This window comes from Leptosomus discolor, chromosome Z, assembly GCF_034619465.1.
Source record: "Leptosomus discolor isolate bLepDis1 chromosome Z, bLepDis1.hap2, whole genome shotgun sequence".
Classification (NCBI taxonomy): domain Eukaryota; kingdom Metazoa; phylum Chordata; class Aves; order Leptosomiformes; family Leptosomidae; genus Leptosomus; species Leptosomus discolor.
This window is the reverse complement of record NC_141419.1, coordinates 65,114,439-65,127,142: the sequence shown is the minus strand read 5'-3', so window position 1 is coordinate 65,127,142 and position 12,704 is coordinate 65,114,439. Positions and strand designations below refer to the sequence as shown.

Below are 12,704 nucleotides of genomic sequence, written 5' to 3'. Positions count from 1 at the left end.
GAAGACTAACCAAGTTCTTAAAAATATTCTGTTTTCTCAATTCCAGGAAAAAAAAATAGAAAAGATCACGGGGGTTCAAATATAGTGGCAGGAGAGACCAAATTTTATCAGTTAACTTTTACAGGGTTGAGGTAGAAATCTGTCCTGTGTTCCAATTGTGCTGTACATGTGTGGAACAGTATGCTGCGAATACTTTACAGCTTCTGTGAAGAGGGCATAGGAGGCTACTGGTGCTGCTGGACATAGTAGCAAGTCTTAAGATTTGCTCTAGATGCTAAAATAACGACTTGTAGACAGTTGTGAGTAGCTGAAATAGTGAACAACTCTTCTCGATACTACTGCTCCTGCTGTGTGTTGGGACAAACACACACTTACCTTTGCTTATGACCTGAATAGCAGGTATAGCTGTGCTCGCTCCCCTGGGCTGGGAATGACTTTAAGGGTAAAACTCAGCACAATTTTTGCTTATTAACTGGTGTGGAGGTAACAGTCACCACTTAAGAAAGATGCAACATTTTTTGAAAGCTTCTTTTCAACTTGTGACGACTGTTGGCTTTTAACCATCAGTAGCACGAAAAGCAGGAGATTGTGCTGTTGCTAACTACACAGGGGACGAACTGCTTCCTGAAACACAAATTATGGTTTTACTCTTTTTGACCAAAACCAGGTTATAGTAGGACTGTTTTAGGCTGGATGATCCCTTGGGGGAGAGGCTAGAACATGCAATTTGCCAAAAAACTCTGAATGCTAATGTGTGGTTTTGTGGTGTCTCTGGGGATTGGCTGGCAAAAGTGCTGCCACCTTGAGCAATCTGAAGAGGTCATAGCTCAGGGAAATGCGGGTACAGGTTCCATGCTTATCCCCCTAGGAAGCTTATTGTTGCCTGCAAGCAAAGGCAGATGCTTAGGTGAACTGTGCTCCCTGCACTCAGTCAGCAATGAATGCAGAAATGCCAACTTCTAGCCAATGGCTACATGGACAGAGCAACACGTCTCGCACGGGAAGGCTGAGGGTCTCAAATATCTTGCAAAATGCCGTGATAATAGCTGTAATGGCCCATCACCTTGACTTTTTTAAAAAAAATTTTCAACTCCTTTATGGGAAAGTTGTGTCAAATACATATTCTCCCCCTTAATCTAAAGGGAACACTGGGACTGACATATTTTTCCATGTGATTTCCTTATTCTGTCTCTTGCGAGTGTGGTGTTTCCTCTATATTACCTAGAAAAGTTATGCCAGAGTAATTCGTTGGAGGCTGAGTTTCGTGCCCTAGATGTACAAGATGCAATTCTTAAATTGAGCAATACTCTACATTTTAGACCTTAAATAAAACTGAATTCATTCTGTCTTCTCACTAGAAGTGAACATTGAGCCTACTGTTTGTTATCAAGTGACTCAGAATACAGAAATGTGATTTCAGCAGGAGAAAAGCTGCAGCAGCATTTGGCCTGTACATAGGAATGGGCTGGTAAGACTGGAGAGATGTTGGCTGCAGCGGTGGCAGATCAGACTGCCGCACTCCTCCTGTGCTCACATACTCACGTACTTAAGTGTGTGTTGTCAATCTAGGAACGGCTCAGAAGCAAGAAGGTACTAATGCACAGAGGCTGAGAGATTCTGATACGTGGAGGAGAAACATGGATTCAAGAATGAGGTTAGGTGCTTAGTCAGGGGCTGAAAGTTGTGTCTGTTCAGACTTCGGTTCTCTGTCAAAATCCAAAGTCCTGTAAGGCTCCAGAGGAATAGATTACAACACAAGTGGAAGGTAAATAACAGGCTTTGAGCTTGGGTGGTTGTGTTTAGTTTTGTTTTTTTTTCCTTCCCAAGTTGTATTGGTGCATCTTGCCTGGATGCAATGTCTTACCAGCACTAACACTGGGGCAGCTTTAATATTTCTGTATTAGTGATCACTATTCATGTAACCTACCAGTCACAGTAGCGGGAAGCGGAAGGGAAGGCCGTGGATATTACATGAGTTTATCTAATTACAAAACAGGAGGGGACATCTGGAGGGGAGAATCAGCAATTTTAAAAACGGGCTGCTTCATTTAACCATGATTAAGAAAGAATTGAGTCATTGCTGAACGCATTACCACTGCTAACTTTCTGGGGGAGAAAACATGACTTAGGAAATGAGGACTTCAAGAAGGCAGACTGGGTGATGACAAGAGGAAAAGCTGAATCATAATCATAGTGGTGAAGTTGGCATGATTTATGGCTTGTGATGATTAACCTATTTAAAAAAAAATAAACAACTGAGTTTCAATAATAATAAAAAAGCTAAGTTACAGAACAAGGGTTTTAAAAAGAAATACAACTGGGACAATGGCAAAATCATACTTCAGGTTATAATAATTAAAATAGCTATCCCAGATTTAAAACCAGAAAGAATGGATTCCAAAGGAAGTGAAAGCAACTACAGAAAATGCAGAATTTGAGTATCAAATGTTTGGTAAGTAATCCAGAAGAGGCCTCTTGTGTTTTTAAGATTATTCTTTAAAGACTGTATGCTTTCTATTGGTTATGGAATGAACTAAGGGAGAACTTAAAAAGCAACGTATCAGTAAACACGGAGGTCAAACTGAGTTGAGAAGGAATCTCAGTAGTGTAATAACATGCAGAATTGAAGATAAACATTAAGTTTTCAATTAAGAGGCATGGTAATCAGTCCAATCAAGGGCACCACAGAGTAAATATGTTATTTGCTGCTTTAGTTCCTTGAACTGTTTTTAGCTTACTCTATCCTTGGAGGAATTCCTGATTTTTTTCTTGAATGCTCTAAAGTAAAATTGCCCTTTCATGACAACTGAAATGGAAACCAATTATCTAGCAATTCCAAGAAAACAAAAGGTACACAGATATTAAGATGCCTATCTTAAGCTTCTCGAACACACAAGATTTGAACTGTAATCCTTTTTGGCATGGTGCAAGACCTTCCTTTTTAGTTAGATAGCAAAACCTACCACACTTGTAACTCCCACATTGTTCCAGTTGATAATTAAATATCTTAGCTCCTTCAAATACCCTACATAAATATTATTTGGCAGTGGTAGAGGTAGTCAGCTATCCCTGAAAAACTACCTGATCGTGTACTTAGATAATCACAAACCTGCTTGAGCAGTATAAATCCAGTTTATAGTAGCTGTGAGTAGTATGTGGGCACTGGCTTACAATAACAAAAGTCAAATGTTAACAGAAGTGCCAGAGCAGTGATCTCTACACCTTAAGTACAGTGAATACTAGAAGAACTGAGCAGCGTTGTACCCTGTTACATCCCTAACCAGTAACTGAGGATGCTGGGAGGGTAGAAAGGGAATGGCTTGTGAGCTGTCTGTGCTATAGCCTGTTCTTTGGCCATTGTTGAAAAGAGACTACTCGGCTAGATGGACCATTCAGTCTGACCGTTGGGCACTTGCATTCTTCACTCCTGCCTTCCAGCAGAAGATAAGAATCAAGCCCTTGGACTATTGCTTTCCAGCATGACAAGAATGGTACTTATTGCAGTGATACCCAGCCAGCTGAGAAAGTTGATTTAGTAAGTCATTACTTACTAAACTTCTCCAGGCTGTGGGATTAGTAGGAAAGAAACAGATTCAAATGCATTTGTTCAGTTTCAACTTTTGTTTCTGTGCTCACAGCTTAGAACGACTATTCTCAGGCTGCTGAAGTAGTACTTAAATTGTCTGCTTTTTTTGGACTGGTGGAACATAAGAAATCAGAAAGAATTTCTTTAATCTTGCCACTGATTTTTTTCCTGTGCACCTGACAAAGTATAGGCTTATTAAGGAAGTCAGGGAAGGTACAGCATTTGGTACAGCACTATTTACAGCCAGCAGCTCATGTCTACAAAGTCGAGATTTTTCTGATAAACGTATCTCCAGTTTTGCCTAACCTAAGTTATTAGTTAAGCATACCAATTTAGTAAAGGCATAAGCCATTGCAGGCATCTCAGGCACTCCACTTTAGTAAAGATGCAACTCTTCACATAAGTCATCTTTCCACCCAACGTCTCTGTGGTGTTTTTTAAATACATAAGAGTTCATATATTATCGCTACCCCTTATCACTTAAAAGTGAATTAACACTTTTAAAATGTTGAACACAGGCATAGTTTTGTCCTGTTATCTTACTGCTTAGAAGCTCTTTGGGACTAACTGCAAAAGTACAGGCAATATAAATCAGTACTTAAATTATATATTACATGTTTATTGTGGGTGCAAATTTTTTAAAATTTACATTTTATGAAAAATCAGAAGTATTTACAATTTTTGTAAGATAAAATTGTATGCTCTAATTTACAGTCTGACGTAGTAACAATTCATAAAACTTCAGATCCTTTAGAGCTGTGTTTACAAATTAATTTTCTTAGGAGGCAGCTACAACGGATATTGCTGTATACACAAGCAAGAACCAGCTTGCTACATTTTTTTTTTATCAGATAGCTACATGTACTTTTTACATCGCTTTTGAACTTTACAAAAAGTCTATATAAACTTGTATGGCTTCAAAATTGTAACCTGCACCCAAAGCAAATGTATGTATAATCACCTGAATGAAGACTAGTTTAAAAGTGCTGAAACATAGCTACTTCATTTAACTTCAGAAATGAAAGTAATACTTGATTAAAAATAGCAATAGTTTGGGGTTTTCATTAATAAAATATTGTCACATTAAACAGAGTTTGATTGCAAAGCAGATTACAATTAAGATTCCAGTAAAAAGACTGTACCATTTTATGAGTTAGAAATTTACCCTTCAATAAGAGTAGCAAATTAAGAGCCAAATACACTCTTCCAATCAAATCTACAGTACAGTACGTGCTTAGCGCTAACAACAGAACTCTTTGTCTGCAAAAGTGTCTAGTATATATTAGAATTTATGTAGCCTCTACAAAGCTTAATTTCTTGTTAAGCTTCAGCAGTCCAATTCATTACTGGTTCTGCATGAATTAGTTCAAGCACATTTTATTGTTTTAATAGAGAATTTGAAATAGATACAGGTATTCAAAATGGTCATATGAAATTCCCACGTGCAGCTTATGGAATTATTTTGCCCCAATACTTTTGATCTCAGCATTGAAAAAACACTTGATAATACAAATACATAGAAGATTTTTCTAAATTAGCGACTTGCTTTAAAAAAATGTTACGTATGTGTCTCTTCCCTGTGTTTAGGCTGTGGCAAGCAGATTAGATGACAGTACAAATATTAACATTGGTGGTTATAGAAAAAAATTCAAACTAATAAAAATGGCAGTACTTGTCAGCCTGCTGCCATAAAATACCCTTCTAAAATGCTATTCCTCACAAAGTACTATGTTTACATTCACATCACACAACCCCAAAAGCACTCAAAGTCCGAAGACTTGTAGTCAAAGTGAAGGGAAATGCTGTTTGCTTTTTAAAGTTCGCTTTTACCATCTTCAGTGATTTTTCAGGATTCTCATCTTTGGTGACATTAAAATTACTGTCTCAAAGTTTCAAAGTCCTGCATGATGCATCTCCCTTTACCACAACCACACTTATTGCAATTACCCCATGAGGAAGTAATCCAGTATTTTAAACCTCTTTTAAAACAATCCCCAGTTTTTGCAAATCTGCCTTCTAAATAAATCCCAGTAAAAGGAATTTTTATAAAGTTGTGTGTATTATACAAACACTGTGCTTTCTTGATGAAGAGCCAAACTTTGAAAAAGTGAAGCGAAGCATGTGAATAACAAATTGTATAGGCATGGGCTTTTTTTAAAGGCACAAATGTTATGCAATTCATATAAAAATAAATTAATCTACAGCATTAATTCAAACAATCACAACGCCCATAAAATTTACTAACTGCAGAAGTAAATCTCTGCTGTCTTTTGCAATTTTGTAACACATTGCACTTAGGAAAAAACCCTATATAAAACAACTTACATGTTAATAATACATGATACATGGGCATCAAGTTATATTTCTTGTATACATCTCTAACTCAGCTGGTTTTGTGGCATGAGTGGATAGAAGAACTACATGAGACTTTGCCTCTGCTTTCTTCAAAAACTGACAAAGAATCTAAAAAATGAGTATTACTTATGGAAAGCTCAAATATTTCTTAACTCGCTCTCCTACATTTTTAGGTTTAATGTTTACAGTATAACATACAATTTCATACTTTCATTACAACTATGGATTACTATTTTGACTTCATCTACATAAATTTATTAGAATTTCAACAAATTTTCCCCAATATTGCAGTTGATCATTTACAGACAGTGTTGAAGTTAACTTCAGTGCTATTATAAAGTAATACGAAGTTTGCAAAATGACTTTAAAAAGTGCATTTTCTGTTCTGTAGTTCAGCCTCAAAGTAGGTCAACATTTTGAAAAAAATTAATGCACATTACAATAGTGTTTGAAAAGTAAAGACGGCAGAGTGAGCTTTTTGCACTCCTTTGATCCAATGACTTTCACAGGTACATCAGCAGTCTGCCATATACCGTCCTGAAAAATAAAGGTAGGTTTTTTGCAGTCAGTAGATAGAACAGATTTTGTCAGTATTTTCCTGGAAGCAGATTGACTAACTATGGAAAACCAAAAAAACCCTGTGAAACAGCTTTCAGGCAAGCAAGTTTTGTGAAAAGTAACTATTTATGCATCACTTATTTAACAGTTTCATATTCTGTAATTTAACACTACAGAATATACAATATTAATTTGAACACATAATCACATCAGTGTCTTACCAGTGGCAAATCTTTTCTTAAGGAGTGAAAGCCGATAGCCAGTGCCTACGAGCTCTACATCTACTCCTGAAAGGGTGCTTCCTTCACTAATGAATTGCACTGCAAGTGTTGCTGGTTTACTGGGTCCTTCTGAAAGTTCAAATTTTGCTCTGAGGGATCCAGAACCTATGAAAATAAAACTGAAAAGCTGGTTGTTTTGCAAGAACAAGAAGATCTCCCAAAATTTTTAGTAGTAAGTGAAACTAACATGGTGACCTTTGAGATCTATTCCCAGCAGAACTCCTACCTGTTTTCAAAAGAGATGAGAGTGCAAGTCTTGTTTTTTCCAATACTCTGTTTCAGACAATGACTAGTGAATGATTTAAAGAGAAAGGATCCACATTTCCGCAAGATTATACAGAATGTATCAGCCTGGTAATCAGTTATTGCTTGAAATACCTGATTGGTCCCTATAATCATAATTTATGCTTGCTGGTTTGTAAGTACCTAATACCACCTATCTTGTATGTAGTACTTTTCATTAGCAGATTTGAAAATACAGCAGAATATTTAAATGTTGTCATGATCTGTCTGGATGAATGTACATGAACAAAACCATTGGAAGAAATGCAGCTATACAAGTAATGTACCCAGAAGAAAGAAATTCTTATTTTTCTAACAAAAACAAGGTCTCATTAAATACTTTTCCCCACAATTTCAGCTGATTTTTCAGAGACAGTCATGAAGTGTCATCACTTTGATGCTATTAGAAAGCAGTAATAGTTCAAAATTACTTTAAGTACATTCCTGTAGTCATTGCAAGGCATTTTAAAAAACCCACAACATTGTTACTAGTCTCTTTGTCTAGTTCTTAAACAAGTCTTTTCTCATTCTTGCAAAATATGCTTCGAAAAATGAGATTTAAATAATTAATAATGGAATAATGAAAATCAAGTATTTTTACTACTTTGAAACAACTTGCTATTCCTTTCCAATAGGAACTGTAAATGACAAGGAAAGTTAGTAACTGAAATGTTACTGAGGTAAACCCAGGAATTAATGAATGACATTGTTTTATGCAATAGCCTGTTAGTTAGTTTAATTTGGCTTAAAGTCCATTCCATTTCTTCAGCAGGTCTGTCACAGTTTGGGTAAACTGGAACTTCTTTCCACTGTAAGTATGGAAACACATATATTCAAGTGCTTTGAAAGTTTGTTCTGTGTTTTATCTCTGTCTGCAGTTGACAGCTCACATAATGTGTTGAAGCATAAAAAAAAAAAAAAAAAAAAGTTTTACCACCCTGTACACCAGAACAAAGAAGATTTCCAGACATTCCTCCTAATATTAACGGTGTTTGTGCAACTTCTCCTTTTGTTTCTGTAAAACCAGCATAGTATTATTCCCTCTTAAACACTGCATTGTGAGTACTATGTGTTTATACTCAAAGAAAAGAGGATGGAAGTTGGTGGGAAGAGAACGGAATATAGCAGAAGCAGTGGGAGTCTACCGTGCTACTTGCACTGTCTAATGTGCAAGCCTACTGAACACACACAAGATGCAACCCGCATCACTGGCAGCCCATTTTATGCTGCCCTGTACGTACACAGTAGCTCTTCATCTGTCTGCACGTGTGTTTCAGTATGATTTTTTTTTTTTAAAAGAAGCTCCACAGTTTGGAAAAGGAAAAAAAAAAAAGAGGTCTGTCCCTATGTAATCATAACAGAAGACAGATGGCAAAGAACTGTGAGGTCAGTGAAGGACAAAGTACACCAGGCTACAGCAACAACCTCTGTCAGATAAAATTACCTCTGATTTTGCTTGAATGATGACCACAACTTTGCAGACTTTGCAGGAACAGAAGAGATCCTTCCTTTCCAGGCTTATGATTTCTTTATGAAACCAGTCATATTTACAAGCAAATCTGTACTTTCAAAATTCACTTCACTAAATTCTTAACAGGGCTAAAGGCCTTTCCTTTACACCACAAGTTCATTTCTCCAAAGAGGCTTTGAGGATGAGATGCCTCCCTTTGGCCCTGTTTTTCTGCTTCAGAAACACATTGCACCTGCAGAGGCTGCAAGGGCTGTGACATCAAATGGACCTCAGCGAAGGCAGCAGGGCAGAAGACAACTATTGCTACCTTACAAAAGCTATATAAATTACCACTCTGAGCAGATGTGCAGAGATTCTTTTTTTTTCTCTCCTCGAGTTGTATATGTTCAAAATAAAGACCCTCAAAATATTGGTCAAGAATCATCTATTGTTGAGTCTATCTCAGCACAGGACTTTTTGATCTTTTTTTTTCTTCCCCACAATTCTTCCACTTATTTGTTGTCTGTCTACTTTATTCAATTGCCAGTATGTGGAAAGACACAGATACTAAACATATTTTCCTTTGAATAACTGCTCATTTCCAAATACCATTGATGTAGTAATTTCCTACCCAGTCTAAACTCTATTTTAGAGCTACTAACTGCTTTCAGGGGGCTTCACTATTTTTCCTTTTATAGCTAATTCATAAATTTATATTTTGGCATCTCACAGCTAATGGAATCTCTCAGGAGGAAATTATTTGAGACGAAGGTGAACTGGTAAACAGGATAGAGCATGAGAAGATGTTAAACAGGCAAGAGGGTGTAGAGGCTAGAATGATTACCTTTTTATGGTTATAATTTTTCTGTACAAAAAAAACCCAAAACAAAGAGTTCAACTTGCCTCCATTCTCAGACTTCTCTGAAATGCTAGATATTTTCCAATATGCTTTCATCTGGTCTGCATTCCTGTAAGAGAATGGTAGGTTAGTTATAAACACCAGTTTTAGCACATTATTTCCTTAGATTCACGCTGATATGTTACAGACATCTCTAAAAGGAGGTTTACAAAGATTCTTGATCATTTTAAGGTAAGTTTGTGGAAAACTATACAAAGCAAACAGGAAAAGAGAAGGGTGTGTGTGTCTGCATGCCCCAGAGCAGCAAAGCTCAGAAGCACATGCCACCTTTTCATACGGTTAACACTGTGCTATGCCCTGGCTATGGCTCCGCTACTCAAAACCCTCTGTAGTCCCAAAGGGTAAGGACAGGCCAAACACCCTGGAAGCAGTTTGAAAGGTGAGTCTTTACGCTTCGTGACAATGGTATGAGGGGGAGCAATGTTGATTGCACTCCCCTATGTAAGACTCGTGGCAGCATGAATTTTATTCCACTTCCATTCCAGTAAAACTAGTTGGTGTAAGTGACACAGGGTTTAAGCTAACTTCTGACACTGCAAAGGGGTAGAAAAGGGCACCAAGCACCAAAGGCTCTGAACTGACAATGCATTTTAAATCCTGGAGCACTTTGCAGCAGTTCCATCAAAGGAAAGTCAACAAATTAAAGCTATGAGCAGCATGAAGTGCCGATAGGTTTGAAATTGCTTTTGGCATTGGTGTAGCAGGAGTGAAATGCTCACACAAGTAGCACAGATGCTAGCGGTTACTTGCAGGAAGTCAAGTTATGAAACATTTATTTTTGAAAAAAACAACACCCCACCACCCAGTCCACTAGACCAAACAGGAAGCACAACAGAAACACTAGAGCTGCTTTGGGACATGACTGTATTTTACTTTTTTTGTGAGGAGGTCAGCTTTCCAGGCTCAAAATTCTGGCCTTCGGTAGTTGCCTAGGTGAAAGAGAAGAGAATCGGGGCTCAAGTCCCTTACTCTGCTGAATCTGTAATGAAACTTTCACTAAGGTTTGAGTCCTCCTAGCTAACACTAGGTGTTCTGGGTGGGTTCCTGCTCTCACTGAGGCTTCATTATAGAGGTGTTTGTGAAAGAAGCCTGGGCAGGGAGACTGGCTTCACCAGACATTCTAGTCATGTTGTTCAGGCAGGATACTGAACCTGCCCTTGCTCAGAATAAGCTTAAGGTGATTTGGTTAAAAGTATTGCTCCCTTGAAAGACCCAATCAAGAAAGATTCAGTCTTGCCAGGATTTTTTCCACTTAAAATGATACTGTATTAATACTTTGTCCAGTTAACACATTTAAATGTATTGCCTGCAGAAACATCAGAACCTATCTGATAAATGCATCAGCTTTATTTTTCCACATTATAAAGCAAGGTTCAGAAAACTGATCTATAAGTACAAGGTTAACAAAGCCTCACTTCCTTAAACTTGGTATTCTTTGCTCTCTTCACGTTAAAAAGACCCTCTTGGAAATAAACAGCTGGGCAAGTACCTACATGCTGCGAAACCACAGGCGCAGTGGTTGAATTCTGCTTACCTCTTGCTCCAGGGATGTACTGCTCTGCCTAGTCCAACTACCTTCTGCTTGTTTCCACAAACTTGTAGAAACATAATTACCTAGCACTGATCTGTGTCTCACTTTCAAGTGCTACTGTAAATGCAGGCTTAGAAGGTGGTGGCAGGTAGCTGCTAGTCAGAAAAATAATCTGCATGATGCTTCAACAAAGACAATGCTACCTGGCCTATGAAAAGCTCCTCAGTTACTGAGGTTTGTTTTAAAAACATTTTAATTAGAAACTAATTTTGAAGTTAGAAAATCAAGAAAACTTTTTAAGAACTGCATTTCTTCTACTCTCACTATATAATCCAAGTATATATAGATATACACACGCACAAAATGTTTTTTTAACCATTAAGAGACTTTAGTTTCAAATTACTGTATTAAAAATGTCTATCCTGTCTATTGGCCAAAAGAAAGCAAACATTGGAAATTTCATAAAGACTTGTATTATTAGAATCACAGAATCCTAAGGTTGGAAAAGACCTCTAAGATCATCAAGTCCAACCATTGACCTAATACCGCCATGCTCATTAAACCATGTCTACAAATGCCACTTCTACATGTTTCTGAACACCTCCAGGGACGGTGACTCCACCACTTCCCCAGGTAGCCTGTTCCAGTGTTTGACTGCTCTTTCAGAAAATAAATTTTTCCTGATGTCCAATCTAAACCCTGGCACAACTTGAGGCCATTTGCTCTTGTCCTGTCACTTGTTACTTGGGAGAAGAGACCAACACCCACCTCACTACAACCTCCTTTCAGGTAGCTGTAGAGAGCGATAAGGTCTCCCCTCAGCCTCCTCTTCTCCAGGCTGAACAACCCCAGTTCCCTCAGCCGCTCCTCATCAGACCTGTTCTCCAGACCCCTCACCAGCTTCGTTGCCCTTCTCTGGACACGCTCCAGCACCTCAATGTCCTTCTTGTAGTGAGGGGCCCAAAACTGCACACAGTATTCGAGGTGCGGCCTCACCAGTGCCCAGTACAGGGGCACGATCACCTCCCTGCTCCTGCTGGCCACACTATTGCTGATACAGGCCAGGATGCTGTTGGCCTTCTTGGCCACCTGGGCACACTGCTGGCTCATGTTCAGCTGCCTGTCAACCAGCCTCCAGGTCCTTTTCCACCAGGCACTTTCCACCCCCAGCACCTTTTCCAGCCACTCTTCCCCAACGACACAGTTGGAATGGATATTGTCTCAATTTAACTGAGTGTAAATTGGCTGCACATGATCTGTTTCAGACCAGAAAATGTCCTAAACATCTCATACTACGCATTTTATCAAGATAAAAAAAATTAGAAGTTTCTTCCATTTATATTTTTCAGGCTATTGCATTAATGAATACACTGAAATGAATCTGAAATAATAAAAAGTATTAATATTACCATTTTGCGGGTGGAAGTGATTGCATGTTTGTTACTCCTCCATCTACTGGTACCACAACCTGGACATTAGACAGCATACTAGGCACATTCATAGACTCTGGATTGTACTTATAATCTACTCTCACATCAGTAGTGCTAGCATTACATTTCCAGTAAGTTGCAAGATTCAAGGGAGTGGACTGGATGCCATTGGAAGATACCTGTAAAAGAATAAACCATTGAAAGCAGCTTTATTAAAATATTCCCCTTTTGGGCAGAATTAAGGAATGTTGGTAACGAATATAACTCTAAATGCTGACAAAAATAAAGATAACAATTGACCTCTGAGTCCTT

At 38.1% G+C, this 12,704-nt stretch overlaps 1 protein-coding gene across 2 annotated transcripts in view; it reads right to left on the bottom strand.

Moving 5' to 3' along the window:
• Positions 1-4,184: 4,184 nt before the first annotated feature.
• The window catches only part of FCHO2 (FCH and mu domain containing endocytic adaptor 2), a 95,263-nt gene continuing 86,743 nt past the window's right edge, over positions 4,185-12,704 (bottom strand). For both annotated transcript variants that reach the window (XM_086480038.1, XM_086480039.1), the window contains exons 24-27: positions 12,372-12,571; positions 9,416-9,480; positions 6,721-6,885; positions 4,185-6,478 (exon numbers count right to left, since the gene is read on the bottom strand). In XM_086480038.1, coding sequence (XP_086336164.1) covers positions 6,456-6,478; positions 6,721-6,885; positions 9,416-9,480; positions 12,372-12,571 — 453 coding nt within the window. In that variant the 3' untranslated portion in view covers positions 4,185-6,455. The remainder of the gene's footprint in view (positions 6,479-6,720; positions 6,886-9,415; positions 9,481-12,371; positions 12,572-12,704) is intronic.